Source organism: Thunnus maccoyii, chromosome 4 (assembly GCF_910596095.1).
Source record: "Thunnus maccoyii chromosome 4, fThuMac1.1, whole genome shotgun sequence".
Lineage (NCBI taxonomy): Eukaryota > Metazoa > Chordata > Actinopteri > Scombriformes > Scombridae > Thunnus > Thunnus maccoyii.
Genome location: NC_056536.1, coordinates 5,030,645 through 5,054,200, shown reverse-complemented (window position 1 = coordinate 5,054,200; position 23,556 = coordinate 5,030,645). Strand labels below are relative to the sequence as shown.

At 38.4% G+C, this 23,556-nt stretch overlaps 2 protein-coding genes across 4 annotated transcripts; one reads left to right on the top strand and one right to left on the bottom strand.

Annotated features, from left to right (window-relative positions):
- Nucleotides 1-1,025: 1,025 nt before the first annotated feature.
- ikbkg (inhibitor of nuclear factor kappa B kinase regulatory subunit gamma) lies at nt 1,026-16,400 on the bottom strand. Of its 3 annotated transcripts, none has more exons than XM_042408524.1 (14): nt 16,066-16,400; nt 15,239-15,379; nt 12,483-12,748; nt 11,214-11,288; nt 10,996-11,097; nt 10,210-10,395; nt 9,749-9,810; nt 6,697-6,894; nt 6,423-6,575; nt 5,817-5,889; nt 5,600-5,734; nt 4,156-4,292; nt 3,595-3,671; nt 1,026-1,946 (listed from the first exon to the last, which is right to left on the bottom strand). In XM_042408524.1, the coding sequence occupies exons 2-14, from the start codon at nt 15,375-15,377 to the stop codon at nt 1,756-1,758; spliced, it is 1,794 nt and encodes a 597-aa protein (XP_042264458.1). In that variant the 5' UTR covers nt 15,378-15,379; nt 16,066-16,400; the 3' UTR covers nt 1,026-1,755. The 3 variants fall into 3 exon arrangements, with proteins under 3 accessions (XP_042264458.1, XP_042264459.1, XP_042264460.1); XM_042408525.1 differs by having other exon boundaries at nt 11,032-11,097; XM_042408526.1 differs by lacking the exon at nt 10,996-11,097 and having other exon boundaries at nt 16,066-16,397.
- A 1,637-nt stretch (nt 16,401-18,037) lies between these two features.
- On the top strand, nt 18,038-23,269 carry tmed4 (transmembrane p24 trafficking protein 4). Its single transcript, XM_042408530.1, has 5 exons — nt 18,038-18,255; nt 20,250-20,350; nt 20,442-20,567; nt 21,062-21,208; nt 21,313-23,269. The coding sequence occupies exons 1-5, from the start codon at nt 18,120-18,122 to the stop codon at nt 21,460-21,462; spliced, it is 660 nt and encodes a 219-aa protein (XP_042264464.1). The 5' UTR covers nt 18,038-18,119; the 3' UTR covers nt 21,463-23,269.
- Nucleotides 23,270-23,556: the final 287 nt, after the last annotated feature.

The window sequence follows — 23,556 nt, the reverse complement described above, 5'->3', positions numbered from 1 at the left end:
GACACCTGAAACACTGGATATAAAATACCCTACTTTGAATAATAATTTGGGTATGATATGGTTTTTACACAAAAAAGTTCAATTATATTGTTAAAATGGCATTTCTTCTTCCTTCATTAAAAATCCCAGAATCTATAAATATGCAAATATTTCATTTCAGAAGTTTCACTGCTGGACACAAGATTTCTCCCACTTCACTGTAAAGTCCATTCTCAGTGTAGGAAGAAGTGTAGGAACAAGAAGAAAAGCACATTTTTGAGTGGAGGGGCCTTTAAACCAAACTATTTGTACATGTTGCTACTACGCTGGAAACAGTTAATTTTAGTGCATAGCTGTAGCACAGTCTTGGTGTCATAGATGTATGAGCAAACATTTTTTTTTGAAGGCTATATTGATGATTTCCGGTCCCTCTTAGTGTTCAACGACGATTGTAAAGCGTCACCATCTGCTCTCAATGTCAGGTGTACCATATATGTATTTTAAGTGGATCCATCTATCTCTTCTTGGATTATTACTTGAAAAATTAAAGCATACTATAATAATTACACTGTAACTACATTAAATATTGCCAGCCTTATAAAGGAAATCAAAGGGAAATAATTATTAATTATTCCGCCTGAATCGTCATAAATAGTTTCTTTCCAGTTGTACACATGGCTGTACTTATTCACTCCAGGTACATACATAAAGCACACACACACACACACACACACACACACACACAAAATTTTAGAGTTAATGAATAACTATTTATTTATTTTGTAAATTGTTGACAGTGTGAAACAATATTCTTTGCTCCAAATTATCTATAATTACAGACAATATTCACACAAACTGTGACAGAATCTCAATGTGCTTACATTCAGATAGATAAATAGCTAGGAGCTACAGGTAAAGATAAAACAGTAAAAGGAGCACACAAAGTGTGTTGGGTTAAGGGTCAGGTCTATCATCAGAGATAAAGCAGTGGTGCAGTCAAAGGTGTACACAGGCACAGGACACAGAGAATGGCTACTTTTTTCAATAAGAGTAAACCCATCTCTAATACATAATAACACATGTTTTGAGGTAATGTAGACTAGCAACATTTATGACCAAAACATATTTGAATATACTTCGTTATTTAAAGCTCACTAGGTTATTCACACTCATGTGTTGTCTCCTTTGTGGGAAAGGTACCCCTCTGAATTGTCACTTTTTTTGACATGTCATCACCTTAGGCCCAATGATTACTAGTGTATGTAACAATGGATGATGCAGTCAAAGTATACACACTTACTCCACAGTGAGTACAGTAGTTATCTACCTCAGTTGCTACTACGCTGTGGAGTCAAGAGGGACAAGAAATGAGACTGAGGAAAGGGACAGGGATCATGTACAAATAATGATGAACATGTGTATCAGTGTGCCATCTCAGAGGCAAGGAAGGGGGAGAGGGGAAATAAAATAAAACAGGTGCTGGGAGAAAAAAGGATGGAAAAGCTACAGCAGAAACTGAATCCATGGAGCAGTTCTAGAGAAATACCATGCTGATTAAATTGCTGTTCTTTTATTTCACTGGTTCATACTGTCATCTGATTGCCGCTTGTCTTGATTCCACCGCATTCAATATAATTCATGTAGGATCCACAGTGTGTATATATGATTGTGTAAGTGTGTTTGCATGGCAGAGGGTGCAGAAGGTGCAACTAACACCTTGACCCCCTGTATGTATGTGTGTGTTGTGATGTCATGATGTCCTTAACTATGCTGGTGTTACTGTATACAGTCCATGACATGTATCTGCAGCGTGTCCATATCTGGAGCCTGGTACTGGCACTTAGGACAACATAAATCTGGCAGCTCTTCAGCTCCAGCTGCGCCTTGATCCCCACCTGATACCAAACCCTGATTGCGGAACAAGGAGGGAGGGGGCGCCGTGTTGAAAGCTCCACCGGGGAACACACCTAAAGCAGGAGCAGAGACATGGAGGAAAAGAAAATGGTAACAGTCATCGTGGTCACTATAGTTGACCTCTACTCAGCCATTTCTTGTATATGCCTGGGTTTTCATTAGTAAAGCTGCACAACAGCCACTACAGTGAACACTACTTCACAACAACATTGGTTGCAACTTTAGGAGCCATTAAAACCATGATAATCAAAAGGGCCAATAAGGGATACAATTATTATTCCACTAGTATCACAGTCATTTGTCAACATGCCATTATGCCATCAAATTAAGCAATAAGACACAAGAGGCCGTGGTTTACAGTGATTTTGGGGTGGCTGTGGCTCAGGAGGTAGAGCGGGACGTCCACTAATCGGAAGATTGGCAGTTCGATTCCCGGCTCCTCCAGTCCGCATGTCGATGTATCCTTGGGCAAGATACTTAACCCCAAATTGCTCCTGATGGCTGTGCCATCAATGTGTGAATGTGTGTGAATGATTAGATTTCCTCTGATGGGTAGGTTGCACGGTAGCCCCTGTACCCATTCAGCGTATGAATGTGTGTGGATGGGTGAATGGGATTCGTAGTGTAAAAGAGCTTTGATGGTCGGAAGACTAAAAAGGCGCAATACAAGTACAGTCCATTTACCATTTACCATTTTAGAACAGCTAAGGGGCACTGTTAGGCACAATGACGAGCAGAGTGCCTAGAACCCCTTTAGCTGTTCTAAAATCACTGTAAACCACACCCTTGTGGCTTATTACTTTTATAAAGCACCTGGCAAGGTTTCAAAAAATAAACACACAGCAACAAGAAATGCAATAATTTATTGATAACAAATAATGACTCTTCTGCCAAGCAATGTAGTTCTTCAGCAACATTTTGCTGAATGGTTGCCAGCAAAGCAACACACAGATGAAAAAGCTAATCAGGCTAGTCAAGCATGCTTAAGGATAGTGGTGATTATTAACATTTATCTACATATCGCCATTAATTGTGCAATGTTGAAGTAGTGTTCAATTATGTTAGCTCTCATCTTTGCTGGTACAGGAGTGTTTGACTATGGACATCAGGCCTGAAAACAGCAAACGGACCACATAGTCTACTTAACGGTCCCTGCTTTGTTTCTTGACTTTTCCCGCTCTTCAATTTCTCCCATTAATTTCAGCGCATCTCCTTTCTTTTTAATCTTCCTCCTCTATCCTGTCCATCTCTTTCCACCACTCATCCACGCTTGACACACCCAGTAAATCAAAATTTACAACAAAATCTGACATTTTATAACAATTTTGTGTAGGCAACTAATTGGTGCAGTAATTTGTAATGCGGTCACAGGTGTGTGTTTATAGAGTATTTTACAATGACTTCAAACACGGCTCAGCCAATCATTATCAAGGACTGGCACTATCCATTTTATACCTAAAAATATAATGCATTTATATACTTACATAACAAAATGTTAATCTTGCTTTTCTGTCAATATTCATTTTTTTCAGTTTTCACATAACTGACTGTTCTATTTATCAGTCTATTAGTGAAAATGCATGCTGTCAATAACAGGAAAAACGGATCATAATTCATGGATGAAAGTTGTTAGACAATTAGTCTAACAACATATCTTCATATCTGTGTGCATTTGTGTGTGTGTGTGTCGTTGTGATGTACCTTGTGGAGGAGGAATGTGTGAGGGCCGTGTTGAAAAGTCCTCCAGGTGTCTGAGCTTCATTTGCTCCATACGTGCACTGAAAGAGAGGTGAACATGGACAACTTTCATGGCCCGGCTTTAAGAAATGTCTAGAAATATCAGTGTTAACTGTAACAATATGCAAAGAACAAATGTAGATGCAGCTCTGACTCCAAACATGAGGTGGCAGTGTTGACGACAGTTTTGCTTTTGATGACATCTGCAGTAAAGCTAATCTAAAAATGCTGATGCAGCATCTGAGAGAGAAATTCAGCACGCAAGGATAAAGTCCATGCGTGCTGAATTTCTCTGTCTGCCTTCAATTTCAATACCTCTAATAACTCTGAATGAGGACAGATCTGAACTCAAAGTTCAAATAACTCATTCAAGCACACTGCTATCGACTTTCTTCCACAAGTCCACATTCAGGGCACAAATTGGCACTCCATTGTGCCAATTGTTATTGGCATCCTTTATGTAAATTTTCCTTTTCAGGGATAATGTTTCTTTGATATAGATAGTGCACTGTGAACAGGACTTACCGTGATGTGGCTTCCTGTTTGAGCCTGTCAATCTCAGCCAGGGCCTGAGTCAGCTGATCCTGCAGCTCCTCCTTCTTCTGGTTCAGCTTTTCTCTCGCTTCTCGCTCTGCTAGGAAATCTGCCTTGTAGATCTCAGCCTGAGCAAACATGACGACAGTGGGAAAGGGAGAGAGATATTACTTGATTCCCCTACAGCTGTTTTGTTTCATAATGTACTTGTATTGTAGGAGCCATGAATGGATTAATTGTCAAGTTTGAATGACTTGAAAAATAGTAATTTTGCTTGCTTTATATTTTGGATTATTTTGGTTTATTTATTATTGCACGGTATCACAGTGATTGATAATCAGGTCACTTGGATATGGGCGGTGATATCCTATAGTTAATATAAGCACCTGTTCACCTGCATGCCGGCTGGAAAGAAAGAGAGAGAGGGTGAGTGGGTCACCGTATTTTTTGTTGACCGCTGTTTTACACCTGATCGCTGTGATTATTTTGAGTATATTTTGTGCATGTTATAATAAGTTGATCTTTTTCATTAATAAAAGTTATTAAACTTATTTTTTTATCTCAGTGAATCTTTTTTGGTAGTGCGTCAGACAAACAGCAAACAAGGCCCAACTTCAGCCTCTCAGCAACTTTTACTTTGTTTCCAGTAGTCACAACATGTATAACTATTAAAATGTGGGTGTAGGTGATATAGACTGATCAGAACAGAACCGACAAGTGACTCAGAGGCTGTGATTTCCATTCACTGCCAACAGAGAGGGCTCCGGCAAAACACTGCTATCATCGCAACAAAATGGAATAGTTGCTGCTGTGATAAATTTCCAGTTATAAAATCCTGTCTCTGAATTAAAGGTCATTAGGTATATATGTGAAAGAGAATCAATGCCTCAAACTGCACCACTTCTTTCACCACTAAGTTCCTGTAGTGGAAAATGTCTAAATCATCAGCTCAGCTGTGATATACAAGTGTGATACTTAATGGTTAAAATATTACTAAAACACTGCAAAAGCCACAGAAACAATCACAGTATAATAACTTGTAGCAGATCGTTGGCTGTTGAGCTATTACCCTTATGAACAGTGCTTAAATGAGTTAAATAAGTTTCTATCTTGACACAATATAACACTTCAAACCAGCAACAGACTAAACCTACTGTTAAAGAGACCACAGTCAGAAGCATAGCCATAACTGGACAGAGTTATGAGTGGTGATCACTTGCTAGCGTGTGTAGTGATGTGTATTTGATAAGTGATGCAAGCAATGCTTAGCTTAGATTTTTTTTTTTTAACAAACTACAAAATCTGCGACTATGAAACTTTGAGATGAATGAACGCAACAATTTGAGATTTGTAATTTCCATGTCTGCACCGTCCCTGTCAAATGAGCCCCTTCCAAGCCATGTCTGCAGAAATGCCCAGCAGCATGTGACTGTACCTGTGCGGTGAGGACAGGAACAGTCTCCAGTGAGCCTTTCTGTTGCTCTACCTCCTCCTTCAGTTTATCAATCAGATCCTGCTTCAGGGCCAGTGCTCTCTCTGCCTCTTCTAGTCGGCTGCACAGATCTCCTCCCTGGGATTAATGTTAAAACATGAATCCATAAGCTACATAGCAAAACTAAAGAGGATTAATAGATGTTTAAATGTGTTTTTACCTCACTCTTCAGTTTAGAATCATAGTCTCTAAAGAGACATGTATAGGCATGCTGCAGTTGTGTCAGTTTTTTCCTGAGAGAACAAAAAAGGAAACATAATTTTACTATTCAGTACAATATACTGTACTGATTTTCAGGTATGGTGTTGTTAACGGAATTTAAAGAGTCCCGATTTTTTTTTCTTTAATATTGTACACATGAGATACAACAATAAAATAAAATAGTTAAAATCTTTTGTAAAATAAAAAAATTAAAAAATTAAAAAATTATATATTATCTTGTGCACACAAGAGATTTGTTTTCCTGTTCACTGAATATTTAATATGATAAGACAGAGTTACCACGGTGGCACAAATGCAAATCAATTATTTCCCATGATTTAGAGCAACAAAGTCAGAGTTTTTACATGACTTGATATTAAATAGTTTGTTAACATTTTTTCTGATATCTCTTGTTTAGAGAAAATCCACTGAACATCATTTATTGCTTGTGTATAGAAATCTTTCTTATGGTAGTGGAGAATCTTAATAACCAGTTGGGACACTATTATCTGTGTGTGTGTGTGTGTGTGTGTGGGTGTGTGTGGGTGTGTGTTGGTGAACCCACTTCTCCTCTGTGACGACATGTCTCTCTGTTTTCAGGGCTTGCTCCAGGCTCTGGGTCTGCAGCAGCAGCTTGTCCATGGCCACATGATGCTGCTTCTTCTGCTCCTCCAGGTCCCGTTCTGCCACCTGCAGGGCCTTCACCTTACTACATAGCCTGCACACAAATACAGAGAATGAGCAACACATCAGCTCACACATGCACACCCACAGGCAAGCACACAGAAGTCTCATTTGGTCAGCACTACCTATGTGTTTGTGCTGAAGTGACAACTTACTTTTCCTCCGATATTTTGCGTTCATGCTCGCTTTTGTCCAGGCAGCTCTGTCTCTCATTCAGTTCTCCTAACAGAGATGTCGCTTGAGCTTTCAGAGCTTCACAGTCTTTGTCCTTCTGTTTGAGCATAGCTTCAGTTCTGTCCCGCTGAGCTGAACTCTTCTGCAGGTAGTCAAGCTTCTCCTCCAGCTCCCGATACCTACAAAAGTAAAAGATTCATAAAGAACCTCGGATATTACAAAAGTACACTAACAAGTTTTAATCAAAATTCTAATATATGCATATGTATGCATTATTACTACAATAAAGGAGAGCTGAGCAATTGATTACTTTTTTATCCAAATTACAATTTTCAATTTTCAATTTGCAAGAGCGAGTGGGGGCTGAGCAAAAGTCGGGAGACTCAGCAGCCACATATTTCTCTGTTCTCTATTTTTCTGTTTAGCATCTTCATGTTAGGTTAACTCACGGAACAGTGCTGCACAGAGGCTCCCAAACGCTATTGATTTCTGAATTAATGGATATTTGGCGTTACTTTTGGCATTAAAAAATATTTTTTTGGCCTGGTGGGGGTTCTTGTTCTCGTTCTGTACAATTATAGGGGAAACATTGATTATAACTTACATGTCTGAACCTGTAGCAAGTGACAGTTTTAGTTGGCAACTGTTCCTGGCAAATTTACTCAGCTGTAGCTAATTAACAGTTATTCTGTATGGTCATGGAAGAAGTCTTCAGATCCTCTACTTAAGTAAAAGTAATATGACACTAAAAATACTCCATTACAAGTATGAGTCGTGAATTCAAAATGTTTTCTGCGTAAAGATACAGTAATATTAGCAACAAAAATAGGAGTATTTTAAAAAGTAAAAGTACTCTTTATACAGAATGGCCACTGTCAGTGTTTTATTATTATATGATTGGATCATTTTTCTTATTTATTTAATCTATATCAATAAACCATATTTTATAAAAGGATCACATGTTTGTGATTTAAAATCTTAATGTGAAAAGTATAACTGAAATAAATGCAGGTGAGTAGAAGTATAGAGTAACATAAAAACTAAGTGTCTCAAAACTGTACTCAAGAACAGTACTGCAGTAAATACAAAGCCAATACAAATTACATTCTACCACTGGCTGCATAGGCACCACAAATATATAATATAATATAATACAATATAAACGAGTTTATTCTATGAGTTCATCACGCAACAAACAACAACAACAAAAATATTCGGTTCTGTTTAATATGCTCTCTGTGTTCCGGTGTCTGTAAATTTACGCTTGGCCAAAGATTGTTTTATTGCTGTTCATAAAAGACCAACAGAGTGGCAAGCTGTCCCGTGTCAATTTCAGACATGTGTGTAGCTAGTAGGTAGTTCTGCAGCTGTCTAGCATTAGTAGAAAGACAACCAATGAACAGAGTTGTCGTAATTTCAAAATTAAACTTTTAAGCACATCACATAATTGTTTTAAGTTTTGTAACATAAAAGACTCAGAATTGAGATGTCAGCCAGTCAGTCTGTGGCACTAATGTTAACATTAGCCTAAGCTGCTACAGTAGTGTTAGGTGTAAGATTCTATTTGAACACTGAGCAAAGTATGCCACTAATATAATATGTTAACGTGAACTAAATTATTCAGTCCAGTCAGGATTACTTAGAAGTTGACTTTTATCCCCCCAAAAATTGCATCAATTCATCTGATTCTATTCACGTACAAACAAGATAAGTGTGTGGTTATGCTTGGTGCAATCATGCCTTGTAGAGCTGCAATGATTAGTCAATTAATCAATTAGTTGCCAACTATTAAATTAATCGCCAACTATTTTGATAACCGATTAATCGTTTTGAGTCATTTTTTAAGAAGAAATTTTTCAAATTCTCTGCTTCCAGGTTCTCAAATGTGAATATTTTCTGGATTCTGCAGTCCTCAAAGACAGTAAACTGAATATCATTGGGTTGTGAACTGTTGGTTGGGACATTGTCCATTTGAGTTTGCCAGTATGATATTAAAAGCTAAGATGGTTAAAACTCAAATTATTGACAGACTAATTAATCGCTGTAATGGTATATCAGAATAAAATATGACTATATCTAATCCAAAATGTGCCTTACAAATAAACAACAAATGCAAAAAAAGAACAAACGCAAAAGAAAGTTCAAAAACATGACAGACAGGCACTGCCAGTAACAGCTACACAGTGGTGAAGAGACAGACTTGTAGAAAGCAGACATGCACACAGTGAGAAAGAGAAAGCCACACAGAGCTGTGGGCTCACCTGCCCTGTGTGGCCTGAAGCTGCTCTGTGAGTTTAGCCAGGCTAGAGCTGGAAAAGGGAACAGAAAGAGAGGGAGGAGGAGGAGGAGGAAGAAGACATCTCAAAAGTGAGTGTTTTATTAAGATAAGAAAGGCAGAAATAAAAAAAAAACATTCTAGTGTCTTTATTCCATAGAAGAGAATTGTCTTCAGATATCTGTATAGTACAGAGCCTAGAAGGGACCATATAGAAAAAATAAATAAATAAATTAGAGCTCTTGATTTAGTAATTTGAGCTCTTGATTTAGTCATTTGTGCTCTCAATTTGATGGAATTCACCTTCATGCCAGTCTCTTGTCCGGTGTACACCCTCACTATGGATCGCTTGGATTTAATAAGGTTTTATTTTGATCTTGAACTAAGATATGTGTATATATACTTTAAAAACAACACTGTGTTATCTCTGATATCCCTAATAATATAAGGGATAACAGAATTTTTTACTGTAAACACTTTCGTGCTAAATCTCAGAACAAATTACTAAATCAAGAGCAAGAATTATTAAATTGAGAGCACAAATTATTGAATCAAAAGCACAAATTATTAAATCGAAAACACAAATTAGTTATTTTTTTCTCCATTGCCTGTATTGCCCCTCTGTAGTATAGTTAAGATTCATTAAACAGCATTCAGTACCAAAGCTGCTAATGACACACAGAAAGTCAGTTTAGTGCCAACAATGATGTGTTGAAGTTTTGCATGTTGTAGATGTTAGAGGGGAAAATATGTCATACCAGTCAGAGGAGTGCTGTGCCTCAGAGCGATGTGGAACAACCTCCTCAGTAACACTGCTTGCCTGTCAAAAACAAAGCACTGAAAACCATTCATGTTATCAAACCAAAACACAAGAACAACATTTTAGGGAATGGATTGTCTGCTCGAACTGAACGTTAGCATGCCTGGCTAACTAGCTTACTACCTACAGCAGTAATATGCCAAGGAGCATTTTATAATACATTATTTGTCAGGTTTCAGGTTATGTTAAAAAAATGCAGTTGTTTTCACAATAGCGAATCCCCTATGTGGAAGCTGGTCCTGGACACTACTATATTAGAGTTTTTTTCACATGTCATTGCTTTATCTGTTTTATTACTCAACTCAAACAACCACTGTATATGTTCCCTTATGTCTGTCCTGCTCATGTGTTGTACTTCATTACTCCACATTAATCTGTGTACTAATTAGCTAATGTTACCTGTGCCTGAGCCAGTTTGGCCAGTAGCTGGTCAATGCAGCGACGCATTCGCTCTCTCTCTTTCTCTCCGTCGTCCCTCTCCCTCTCCAGCTCTTCGTTCTTCTTCCTCAGCTCTCTCATCCCTTCCTCCAGTTTTTCTTTATGGCTCTTCAGCAGCTGCAGGAAGTCATTTGCACCCTCCACAGGCTGCGGAGAAAGACGTGAAAAAGTGAAAGAACCTGGGATGAATGGAGGCAGGGAGAAATGATGATAGGAGGAAGGAAAATGGACAGAGACAGACCACATGACAGACTCCAAGCAAAAAGTAGAAATACACCAAGATGTGAGAGTGCACAAACTAAGGTTTATATAAAGGAGAGAGAGAGGGATAAACTGGTGGTGCTAACAGCTGTGTGTTAATGCTGTGCTCCGTACAAAGTCAGAAGCAGAGACTTCAGTGGCATCCAACCTCCATTCAATCCAGAATTCCTGCTCGGAAGGCAAAAGAAAAAGCACGGATGACCTAAAGATTACTGAACTGAACTGAATGTAAAACACAGTTACCGATAAAAAGATTACTGGTGCCATGTTATTGTTAAATTGTTTTAAAAATGCAGTGAGGCATTTAGGATTTACAACTCCGTATGATAGGCCATTCCGTATTTTTTTCTCAGTAGGAAGTCAGGATTTCTGTCCTCTGCCTGAATGCACTGACAGGTGGGGTGAAGAATTGACCTAGAAGTGGGAGGGACACAGAGTAAGTGCCAGTAATCGGATGTGCAATGGGGATGGAGTGAGCTGCCTCACCTGGCCATTTTCCCTGCCCATTACCTCCCCCCTTACCTCTGAAAGTGAGGTGGGGGTAGTGGGGGGGGTGCTACTCAAGGAGCTATGCACACTTTCATCACCCTAGACACACAGACATACCCATTAGATGAAAGATAATCAAGTGCATCAAACTGGAAACCAAAAAAACAACAGGAGATGCCAGCAGGATCAACAGCGTCCCCAAACACACATCTTACCAGGCTGCGAGGGGGAGTGGTCTGTGTGTGTTGATCTGTCTCTTCAACTCTCTTCTTCTCCTGCTGATCCAGAGTCTGGCAGACACAACAGAAATAAGACTGAATATCATACTAGGTAAAAACACATTTTGCCATTGCACTGGCATGTCCACATTTCAGAATGAGTGTCTAGTCTTCAGCTGCCACATTTCTATTATTTGACATTTTGCATGTTTAACAAACATATTGAATACATGCTCAACACACATTGTTTAGATGTAGTACTGCTTTGTGGCTGTACTCTCACAGAACAACCGCAAACTTTCTCTGTGATCTCAAATTTCTATTGTCAATATAGCCCAATATAGCAGGAATGACTGCTGGTTAACAGGTAGTACTTGTGAGTCGTGATCAAATCCCTATTGAATATTTGTAAATGTATAAGTATAATATATAAAAATGTATAAATAATATGTAAATGAGAACAGCTAAATTGTGAATTTAGCTGCATTGAATCACAGTATAAGTGATTGCAGAGAGCAGGTGGAGAGTGAATTGAGGCTATCTATGTAGCCTCAGTGTTAGGGTTGTATGTTAATGTTAATGTTTGTTGCTTCTGACCGTGCTTCTGACCTGCTGATCTGTTGTTGTTTACCTGCATTTTTGTTTGTTCGGTCAGATGTCATAATCATTAATAATAATTTGATCAGTAACACAGAGTTGCAACTTGGGAAAATAGGTACTGCCAAAAAAATAGGAGAAAATAGGAGCTGCCGTCAAATCAATATTTTATACTTAAAGAAACATAAAAATATGCAAATAGAAACAAGTAAATTGTGAGTTTGGCTGTATCAAAACAAAGTATAGTATATCACAGAGAGCAGGAGAGGACTGAACAGAGCTTTAAAGGACTGAAACTTGGGCTGAGATTCAGGCCATTGTTGTTTACCAACTGAAGAGAGTATGAATAAGACCAGATTTAGTCACAGGACAGGAAAACTCTCTCTGCCACCCCCTTCTTTCATTCTTTCCTTCTCAGTAGCAATGGGACTCTCCATGGAAACGGAAATACAGTACGAGCACAAAACTACAGTACAATATATACAGAAAAAAGAACCAATTAGAAAGAAGTGAAATAATACATATAATCTCTCTATACATATACCATTGTAGGATTGTGTATTATAACAGTAGTAGCTATGAAATGGTGTAACTAATATGTTAATATGTAAAAAGACTTGCCAATGTGTGAATATGAAGTAGGAGATGTGTAAATCTCGACTATCTAACCTGTGGAGCATCCAGGGGTCCATTCCTCGCTGGGCGGCTTTGCAGGTCTTCAGTCTGGCTGGAGCTACAGCAGTGGCTAGAGGAAGAGGCTGGTCCATTCACCAGGCTCTGTAAAGAGTGGTTCTCCTGGGCCAGCCTCTCCACCAGGGCCCTGGCCTCCTGGAAACGACAGCTGAGAAACTCTCTTTCCTCCCTTGTCCTCCTCTGCCACCCCTCCATCTCCTCACAGCGCTGACGCAAAGCTAGGTTGCTGCGCCGCAAGGCTTCTGAAGGACAGAAGGATGAAGGGAAACTCCAGTTCAAAACCCAGTGTGGGGACCTCCTTCGTAAGGCAGTTTATTCATAAACACTTATTGTAAGACTTTCATTTTCTAAAATTAAAAGCATAATAAAAACAAAAACAGGATTTTTAAGCCTCTTTCCACTTTTATTCGAATACAAATACAAATACAAATAATTTTGCTGCCTAAACAAATACAGATACAAATACAAATACTGGGCTCTCTGCACATCCCTAGTGTGTACACAGTCATTTTGTGCAAAAATGTATTTAAAACTTTATCTGAAGCTTATATGAGGCTCCAGCATTCTGATTTAGTCATATCAAGTGGATATCTGCCACATTTAAAGTCTTTTTAGCATCAAATTCTCTCTTTGTGTTTCCTCAGACAGTGTTTCTCTGTTCTCTGAACTGTGATGGAAGTTTAGTAACAAAAAGGGGGACTTTGGCACTAAAAAGACAGTAACATTGAATGATATCTACTTGATTTGACTCATTTGAATGGCTGAAGCTTTATGTTAGCTTCAGATAAACTTTTGAATACATTTCTGCACAGAAGGAGGACTGTGGATTTTGTTGCCCATCACTTACATTGTAAGTGCATTATGAAAGGATCTTCTAATGGTTAGTATGAACAAGAGGAATGATTATGGCAGGAAAACATGTTTCAATGTTCATTTGGAAACCTGACCTGTTAAGATAGACTAGAAAAATTGTGAGCCAACCCTTCACAGGGAAACTAATTTTTGAAAGAATGAATAATACATTCCTCATAAAAAGAAAATGTTGAATTAAGTGATAAAACACACTCTTTCTAAATTCAATACACTCAAGGGTTTACTGCTACAGTGTAACTTGGTCTGGTGCAATCAGCAGCTTTTGCTGGCTAAAGTTAGATAGGTATTGCTGTGGAAGTGACATTACTGAGTCAGTTTGTGCTACTCCACTACGTTTTAGCATTTATGATCTCCCATAATAACCACTAGTGGCCACAGTGGCTGTTGTTCAGAAAAAGGCTTTCTTTAAAAGCTGTTTTACTTTTAGAAAACACAAGTTCACAAACTTGTACTGCCCACATCTGCACATTATTAGAAATGCTTTAACTGTTTAAATGAAATCACTACCTTATCATTATCATGAGAAGGCCATGAGATAAAATGTAGAGTCAGCAGTTACAGAGCTGAGTAGCTGTGAGCAGACTTTTTAATTTGGTTTTAAACATACTGATGGAACCGCAGCCGTCAGGTCGGGCATTCCACTGAGTTGTGATTTTTACAGAGAATGCTGACTGCCCAAATGCAGTGTGATAAAATGGTATGGTACAATCTCGTTTAGAGGATATTCTGGAAGACCTAATAGAACTTACTGAGTGAGTGTACACAAAGTCACATAGTGGAGGAGGGGCCAAATCATTTAAAAATTTTATAAACAAGGCACAAATTTGAAAATAATCTAAAATTCTCAAAGCTCAAGAAATTGTATTTCTCCAGTATTCTACAGTGATAGAAATGCATGGGTTTCTGTCTAGAGTTTTTTTTTTTTTGTATACGCACTCAAGAGGTCTTATGGCTGTTTCTCCAGACTGCCCCAAACATGTAATATAATTAGACTAGGGGTGCAACGGATCACAAAACTCATGGTTCGGATCGTATCATGGATTTGAGTCCCAGATCGGATCATTTTTGGGATCAGCAAAAAAAGAAAAAAAAGGGGGGAGACAAATAAAACTTTGCTTTCCATACATTCTGTAAAACACTTACAGCAAGGAACTTTTGCCCATGGTCTTAAATGAAAACAACATTTAAGATGTCCAAGGTTTGAATATATCTTAAAATATATAAAATAGAAGAAGAAGATACCTTCCTCTTTTAGACATGGTAGGGAATGAAACAACAGCCTGTGCTCACATCATCAAAACTTGATGATAATTTACAAACATGAACACACGTCTTGTCCTGCAGCTTAGTTTGTTGAACGAGCCACCAAACAAACATTCACCGGGGAAAAGTGCACCACTAAGGTCAGTTCGCAGCTAGATAGCTAATTAGCTGCTCAGCTGCAGCACATTAAACTGCGTGTAAATATACCTGCAGCTGTCATTTCGGATCCGTTAGAATCTAACGGGTCCGAAACAACCAAACCAGCATCTAACCGTTAGATGCTGGTTTGGTCGTTGCTCTTCAAAATCCCTGTTAGCAACGCGCTGTCTGTCCATGACTTGTACTTACAGCAGTTTGTTTACTTTGTCTTAAATGAGACATTAAATTTTGCAATGAAGCCGCGGTTCACATGCGTGCCGAACCGTTGGGGGCGATCCGTACGGATCATAGATCAACTACGTTCCGTTACACCAAGACATATGGGAAAGAATCATAGCATGCATAAATAGCATGGCTGCGTCCAAAGAGAGACAGTTTCTAATATGTCTAAAATTTGCTAAGTTGTACTTTATGGTTTTAATTGTTTTTTATGGTACCTCTGAGCTGCTGGTTGTCACCCAGCAACCTGGTCACCACTTCATTGGCAGCCAGCTCTGGTGGGACCCTGAGGGCCCCACCACTTTCCTCTCCCGACATGTCCCACTGCATGGGGCCATCAGGTTGGGGCTGCACCATCCCTAGAAAACACATGTACATTATCATCCACATTATCACACATTATCATCCTCCTCTGGAGACAGACGCGCGCGCGCGCGCGCACAAACACACACACACACACACACACACACACACACACACACACACACACACACACACACACACACAAATACACACCTCATTTAACCATTATCAATGTGTAACATCACTGCGGTAATAACACCCGCATTCATCCTCACATGCGGACACATCGCGTAGCATTACGCGGTCTGAGGTGCATGTAGTTGCTTTCACTTTCAGTTTAATCTCTTGTCAAAATCCTGGTCCGTCTGAGGAAGCTATTTGGCTTGCTGGCGGACATTGGCCTAATGACTCACTGTTGAAATGCCAATACTCATCTTTGTGCCACATAACTAACCTGCACACAAGTGTTGGTGAACGGGAGGAAAACATTACGTCATCCCCAATACCATGAGGCAAAGAGCGCGATTCAGACACATACCTTGTTTTATACATTTATTTACAGTATACGCATAGTAAAAAAATACAAGTCGTCAATTTCAGCTTGTAATATGATTTCAAAACACAAGACCAACTCATATTTATTATAGCTAAAACCATGTTATTTTCTGAGAGGATATAATATGTTTTCAGAACAAATTTTTAGATCACAACAGCTACATCAAAGCTATAAAACTTTTCTTACCTTCTGTTCTTTTTCACTATTGTTGTCCGGAATAACTCATTCACAAAGGATATTTATCCTGGCTAATGGCAGACACCTAGCGATTTAGCTTATGCGCTAGCGAACAAAGCAGCAGCTGGGTAATCGGAGGCACTCGTTGACTGACATAAAATCTGATCCACATCAACAAACTGTATATCTTCCGAAAGGCATTTTGCCCTGTTTTGTAAGGTTATCCTTATATATTGAGCGCTTTAAGATGAGTTAAATGTTATCTGTCAAAGCCGAACCGAGTGTTGTTAGCTCAGGAAACGATTGGTGTTATTTTCCCCCGAGTTTAGCCTCCCTGGTAGTACTTCCTCTCAGTCAAATCCCGCCCCCTGTGCTTAACTATACACGTCTATTGTCAAATTAATACTATAGGTACCCAACGTGACCACCTGTCCACTGTATGTTATATATATTTATACAGTGGTGGAGGAAGTGCCTTCTTCAGTAAAAGTACCAATACAGCAATGTAAAAATACTCCATTACAAGTAATAGTCCTGCATGAAAAACCTATTTAAGTAAAGCAATAAAATGTAATTAAAGTATCAAAGCAAACGTAGTGGTTTGATACCTCTGACTAATATGTTATTATATATAATTTATTATATATCATATCATCATTGGCCCTGAACACTCCTCAAAACAAATACAGAAACTCCTTGGCCCCCTCACTGCCAACATAAAGTCAGCTACAAAAAATCTGGGTGGTTTGGGTGGGTGTAAAACTGGAGCAATATCCTCCTGCCTTAATTATTGTAAATACCTTGTTTACTTGCCTGAACAATCGAGCTATGGAGTGGCTCCAAGTTGTTCAAAATTCAGCAGCTAGACTATAGACCAAAATAAAGTGATTCTCACACATCACACAAGTCCTGGCTTCATTGTACTGGCTTCCAGTGTCTTTTAGAATCCATTTTAAAGTGCCTTTGATTTCATACAAGGCTCTGAATGATCTGGTGCCAGAGTATGTAACTGTGCTCCTTGCACCTTACTGTCCAAACAGGCCCCTCAGGTCTGCCAGTCTAGGTCTTCTATCTATTCCAGAGTCCAGGTTAAAACAAACGGTGATACAGCCTTTTGCAGTACTGGCTCCTTGGCTCTGGAACAGCCTTCCACTGAGCATCAGGTCAGCTGGCACTGTTGCTGCTTTTAAATCTCATCTTAAAACTTACTTTTACAGAATGGCTTTTCCTGATAGCTGATAGTCTACACTTCTGTGGTCATGAGCTGTTGGTTTTTATTTCTGTCATTGAGAGTTTTCATTTTTATCTTTATCTTATTTCATTGAGAGTTTTTATCTTTTATGTGTGTATGTATATGCATATATGTATATATGTATGTGTATGCATATTTGTATGTATTTGCATGTTTCATTATTTACCTCTTGCAATTGTCCCTAATGTTGATAATGTTTTGAATTTCCTCACCTTTGGATGGCAATTTGTGCTTATTGCTTGAAAAGTGCTCTATAAATAGAATTATTATTATATTATAGATGACATCATTAGATTATTAATACTGAAGCATCAATGTGTAAGCAGCATGTTACTGTTGTAACTGCTAGAGGTGGAGCTAGTTTGAACTACTTTATATAGAGTTAGCTAGTTTAGTCCAGTGGTTCCTTACCTTTTTCATCTTAACTCTTACTATTTTCTTTATGTTGTGTGTTGTATGTGTTTAACACTGGTGCACTTTGAGATTCACTGCGAATAAAAAGTGCAGTACGAATTAAATCTGTTATTATTATTAGGCTATTATAAAATTGTAAGGTCTTAGAACATATAATGCTGTCAAACACATGCCCCTCACTTCTTTATTTAATTGATCAATGCTTGTCTCTTCCTTGAGTTGGTGTGCGGAAGGAACCCAGCCTGGTGAGTGCTGCCTGAGAGTCTGCGCTCAGGGCAAGTTAAGGAAGGTTACTCCATCCGGAAATCCCCCTCCTCCTCCCGCAGTGGGGTTGACGTGATGACGCCAGCGCCGGCGCTTCCTGTGCTGATGTGCGCAAAGTGAAAGAGGCTACATAATGCTACCTGTCCCTGCGGCTGGAGTTGTTTTCATATTAGCTTGGATTTATCCAAGTTACGCACTCTACTTCCACATAGGAGAGACGGAGAAGAAGTGTTTCATTGAGGAAATTCCAGACGAGACCATGGTTATCGGTAAGTTGTCGGGCCGTCAGCGTGACAGAGCTAGTTAGCAATGCAGGCTAATATAGCTAAGTTACCAGCTGGCTTCAGTAAGGATGCTGCAGCGACTGTGAGAGACAGCAGTAAGAAAGACAAAACAACTTGACGGTTTGAAGAAACGTCTCACTTTTCTGACAAGGTATAAACCACCACTGAGTATTTTTTCTGCGGATTCAGTCAGTGGGCGGTAGCATTACATCTGAGTTTATGTTTTACATTAAGAAGAATAGGTCTCCTCTATGTAACAAGGCATTTTTATCTTGTATTTAAAGGGGTATTGTTCAAAAGTGGAATTAAACAATTCGTTTAATTGTTAACTGTCTTTCACGGCCACCGTTTTTATGGTGGCAATGTAGTTATCTTGGTATATAAAATAAGATTCATAACACATTGTGAAAAGTCTTTATTTTCCATTTGAAATCATAGGTAACGTAAATGGCATTTGTAAAATACACTATTTATGACAATAATACTGTGGTGACTATCGTTTTTTTAATAGCGAGCTCACAATTACTCACTCATCACTCATTTGAATCTGCACGGCTCACAATGCACATCGTGTTTGTCTGTGACACATAACCTGCACATTACAGTACATCCGGTTCTTACATACAGCACCAGTCAAAAGTTTGGACAAATCTTCAGGTGTGTCACCTCCGCAGGGTTGTGTGGAGGTGCAGTTGTGGACATGTCTATTTGTAACCGCCGTGAAACAATCAGAAAATAACGTTTTCTTTCTCTCATTCACCGGCTTTCTCACTAATTTGAAATGGTAAATGCCCACATCATCAAAACTTGATAATTACAAACACAAACACACGTCTTGTCCTGCAGCTTAGTTTGTTGAACGAGCAACCTAACAAACATTCACTGGGGTAATGTGCACTGCCAACATCAGTTAGCAGCCAGATAGCTAATTAGCTGCTCAGCTGCAGCACATTAAACAGTGTGTAAATATATATAAATATATATAAATTATTGAGAGCTCTCAATAAAGTCACAGTAAAGTCATTACAGTGTGCGGTGGTATATTCTGATTTTCACCTTATATGTTCCTGCGACCGACCAGCACCTGTCTGAAAATACTGGCTGTGCATGGGGAGTTCTTCCTTATACATGAAAGCATGTAGAATCTCTGAGAAGCAGAAAATGAGATGTGAATTTTGATATTTTTACCATTAGAACTGCATTTAACCCTTTCATGCATAGTGGTCACTACAGTGGTCAGCTATTCAAAAGCCATTTTCTTATATATGCATGGGTTTTAATGGTATAGTTGCACATCAGCCAACACAGTGGACTCTAGTGTGTCATCCCATACGCTACCATCCATTGGCCAGCCTTTGTAAGTGCAACACAAATTTCTCAAAACCATAGACTGTAAAAGCTCAAAACCAAGATGGCCGCCTGTCGGCCGGAAATGCTCCGCAGCTCAGGAACATCTTGCCAATCCTTCTATAGTAATAGACCCTTGCAGGTACATAAAATTTTGTAACATCAAGTAACAACTAAGGAGTAATGCAATTGTTAAAATTTCCAAGTATTGATTTTATGTTGGGAGAAAATGACAATTAATCATCTGTCCACTAAGTTGGACAAACTCCTTGAAAAATGCGTGTTAAAACAAAAATGAGGTTCAATTTTTTTTTCACGCCTAAAGAGGAATAAAAACACTTAGGAAAAAAATCCTGACTGAGACTATCATAATTCATGCATGAAAGGGTTAATATTCCCACATTGCATGTATTTTCAGTCATATTTCTTCATCTGCATTCACTTGCACTTGCTTTTCATGCTTTTCTGTTTTATGTTTTTAATGTTTCAGTTACATTATGTTTAACATCCCAATTTTCTATATCAATATTACAAATTCAATTGTCATTGTAACTTTAATTCTGTTGCTATGTTACTGCAGCAGTCTCGCTAAGTTGATTGCATGTGTTTGTTTCATTTTGCCTGTTTGAAAGGAAAGTACAGGACTCAGCTGTGGGACAAACAGACCAGTTCCTTCCTTCCATCCACCCCTGGCCTTGGGATGCATGTGGAGATCAAGGATCCAGATACAAAGGTAATGTAAGAGGGATATAAATAGGAGGTAGTAAACACACCTACATATATATGAGGAGAATCTAAAGATTTTTCTTGTACAACTCTTCCAGATTATCCTTTCTCGTCAATATGGGTCGGACGGACGGTTCACCTTTACCTCCCACACTCCTGGAGAACATCAGATCTGTCTGCACTCCAACTCCACCAAAATGGCTCTGTTTGCAGGAGGAAAACTGGTATGGACTTAGTCAACATTATTTTCCTTTAATATGACTGTTGTATTAAAGAGATTTAAATAAGTCAGACTTAAGTTACCATGGAAACTTTCCAGGCTGTGGTACAAGCCTGACTCGGTATCTCTCAAATCAATTTGCAGTACTTACTACATTTTCACATGGGCTGTACTGGACTGAAAAATAATTGAAATGAGATTTTAAGTTTTGGCACATATTTGTTAACATGTGCACTGTCGAAAATGAAATGTTTTCTTTGCTGTTTGTTATTATTAATTTTTTGCTGTTTTCAAAGCCATATTGCCCTTTAATGGGGTAATAATAGTGCAAAAAATCTTATAATTTAGCTGACTTTATGAAACTGCTTAATCCTCATTCAAACAGACTTCAAAATAAACCTTTTTCTGAGCTTTTTTTTATGAAACGCCCCTCTGGACTATCAGACTATTATCACACAGGCACATAGACTTAAAACTATCTGTTTCACACCATTGCAGAGAGTGCATCTGGATATTCAGGTTGGAGAACATACCAACAACTATCCTGAAATTGCAGCTAAGGACAAACTCACTGAGCTGCAGCTGCGAGTCCGACAGCTTCTAGACCAAGTTGAACAGGTCCAGAAGGAGCAAAACTACCAGAGGGTTAGTAACAACATACACCAAGTCATGCCAGAGATGACAGGTTTATTCCTAAGTTAATGAGGTACAGTTGCTGTAGTGAGGTCACTGTGTTATGTCTCCTACAGTATCGCGAGGAGCGGTTTCGCATAACGAGTGAGAGCACCAACCAACGTGTCCTCTGGTGGTCCATTGCTCAGACGCTCATCCTCATCGTCACAGGCATTTGGCAGATGAAGCACCTCAAAAGCTTTTTTGAGGCCAAGAAGCTGGTGTAATGTCAGTCTGAGCAACACCAGCATAAGGAAACAACAGACAAATGAAAAGACAGACTTGACTTACCTGAATGGAGAGATGCCCACCCACAGTGCAGAAAACTCCAAAATGAGACATGCGACCTTAATATCAGCCTTTAAATGGTATGAGCAGATTCACAGAGGAAGTTATAAATCCTGGGCAATGTTTTTTTCATTCTAAATTTTTTAAGCTATTGTTATTTTTTCCCTTAGCATCAATACCGTAGCACAACATTCCACTTGCCTTTCCCGTTTTGGTTGTTGTGTTTTCCTGATAACACTTGACATCTTTCTATCTTCACATGCAGGAGTAAGCAGAGAAGACAACATTAGTGAACTGAGATTGTTTTTTTGGGTCATGCATGAATGGATGGCCACTGCAATAAATAATGTGAGAATGAGAATGTTAAAGCTGTCACAAGTAATAATCAAGTTGGTTATTGATACCTGGTTTTACGTTGGTCATTTTTTGTCATTGTGTTGCACACAGTTTATTTCCAGGTTTTATCATTTCTAACTATAGGCTTTCAGCAGTGCTGTATACAGTAAGTGGTCACACTTATGCAAATATTATACTGGCCTTGATTTCTTAGATGTCCGTTTGGAAACACTTTATTTTAACCCCCTATTTCACATTTATGAACCATGTATAAATGCCTAATAAATTGTTTATAACACACTGTGAGTGGGTATAAAGACATTTTAAGTGTTAATCTATTAGTCAACAATTAAAACTTCTATATAGCATACTTAATGATTAATAATATGGTATGACCGCTCTTATAATTATGAATATATACATACATGAAAACATCCTGAGTGTTATAAAACATATTAACTGTTAATGCACATGTACAATGTTATCTTGAAAAGCAAATGATAATTATTGTAAAATGTATTATTAGAAAGTCATGGTATGATGAAAACTCGAGGACATGTTAATTCTTGACCTCAGAAATAGTAGTTTGACAAAAAAAATCTTAACTCGGGTTCCACTTACTGGATTTCTCTCGGAGATTTCAGCCTCATTAAATATAATAGATAAATCTATTATGTGTGTTGTTTTTAAGTAGTTTATATGATTGCAAATGTTATATTGTCAATCATTCATCAGATGTTACAGATAGTTTACATCTAAACCATGTATTAAGTGTTTATACATGGTTTATAAATGTGAAATAGGGGGTTAAAATAAAATGTTGCCACCCATCCTTCTACCAGACTGTATAGTTTCTAGCTGTCCAATTTTCTGTACATTGTATTAGATAGGTCTGTAGATACAGTTTGTGATACTCTTTCTGGCAAATAACTGGTATCGCTGATCAACTATCCTGTTCATTTTCTAATGCCTTGTACAATTTGCATGATATACAGGTATTTAAGTTTATTTGTTTTTTTAAATTGTGCCACCAGGTTGTTTTGCTTCATCACAGCTTATTTATTGAGCAGTCATAGCCTGTGTTTTATTGCTGAGCTAAAGCCAGATTTACTGTAATTTCATAAACTATTCTGGATTCCATTCATCCATGCTGGGCAGCATTTTAATACATCTGTAAATTCTGTTAATTCACATTCATAATGATGAAGAACTTAACATTGTGAGTCAGTGGGTTTCCAATTTTGAAAAGGTTTTCATATTATACAGTTTATATTTGAGTCCAGTTCTTCAGATGCAATATAATTGGGCATTCAGTTCTATTTAAAAAAGATCATCACTCCAAAATGTTCCTGTTTCTAACTGTGGTCTTGATGTCACCTCCATGTGCTTAATAAAGACACTTTGGCTAAACTTTGCCTCTGATCTTACTTTTGTGCCAGTTTGCCCAAAAAAAAACCCCCACAGCAAATGGCAGATATTTTCAACAGTAAAATTTATTGCTTGGCTTTGGCTTCCCTCAGAGTCGGATTCCGAACCAAACAACACTGAAACGCCTAGTTTAAGACAGCAACCACATGTCTAACCACAAGTTAATTTTTCATCACTGACAATGAAAGCACTTTTCATGGAGACAGAAAAACACACTGACCTTGTGACATCTTTGAAAATACCACTGTGACACCAGCATATAGCTGCAG

Bases quoted from the DNA above. Each gene is read 5' to 3' on its own strand.
- tmed4 (XM_042408530.1), top strand. From the start codon at position 18,120: ATGCTACCTGTCCCTGCGGCTGGAGTTGTTTTCATATTAGCTTGGATT. The intron at 18,256-20,249 runs GTAAGTTGTCGG...CCTGTTTGAAAG, and splicing joins AGACGAGACCATGGTTATCG to GAAAGTACAGGACTCAGCTG. The intron at 20,568-21,061 runs GTATGGACTTAG...ACACCATTGCAG, and splicing joins TGTTTGCAGGAGGAAAACTG to AGAGTGCATCTGGATATTCA.
- ikbkg (XM_042408524.1), bottom strand. From the start codon at position 15,377: ATGGTGCAGCCCCAACCTGATGGCCCCATGCAGTGGGACATGTCGGGA. The intron at 12,749-15,238 runs GTACCATAAAAA...TCTGTCCTTCAG, and splicing joins TGACAACCAGCAGCTCAGAG to AAGCCTTGCGGCGCAGCAAC. The intron at 6,895-9,748 runs GTATGACATATT...TTACTTTTGTAG, and splicing joins GCACAGCACTCCTCTGACTG to GTATCGGGAGCTGGAGGAGA.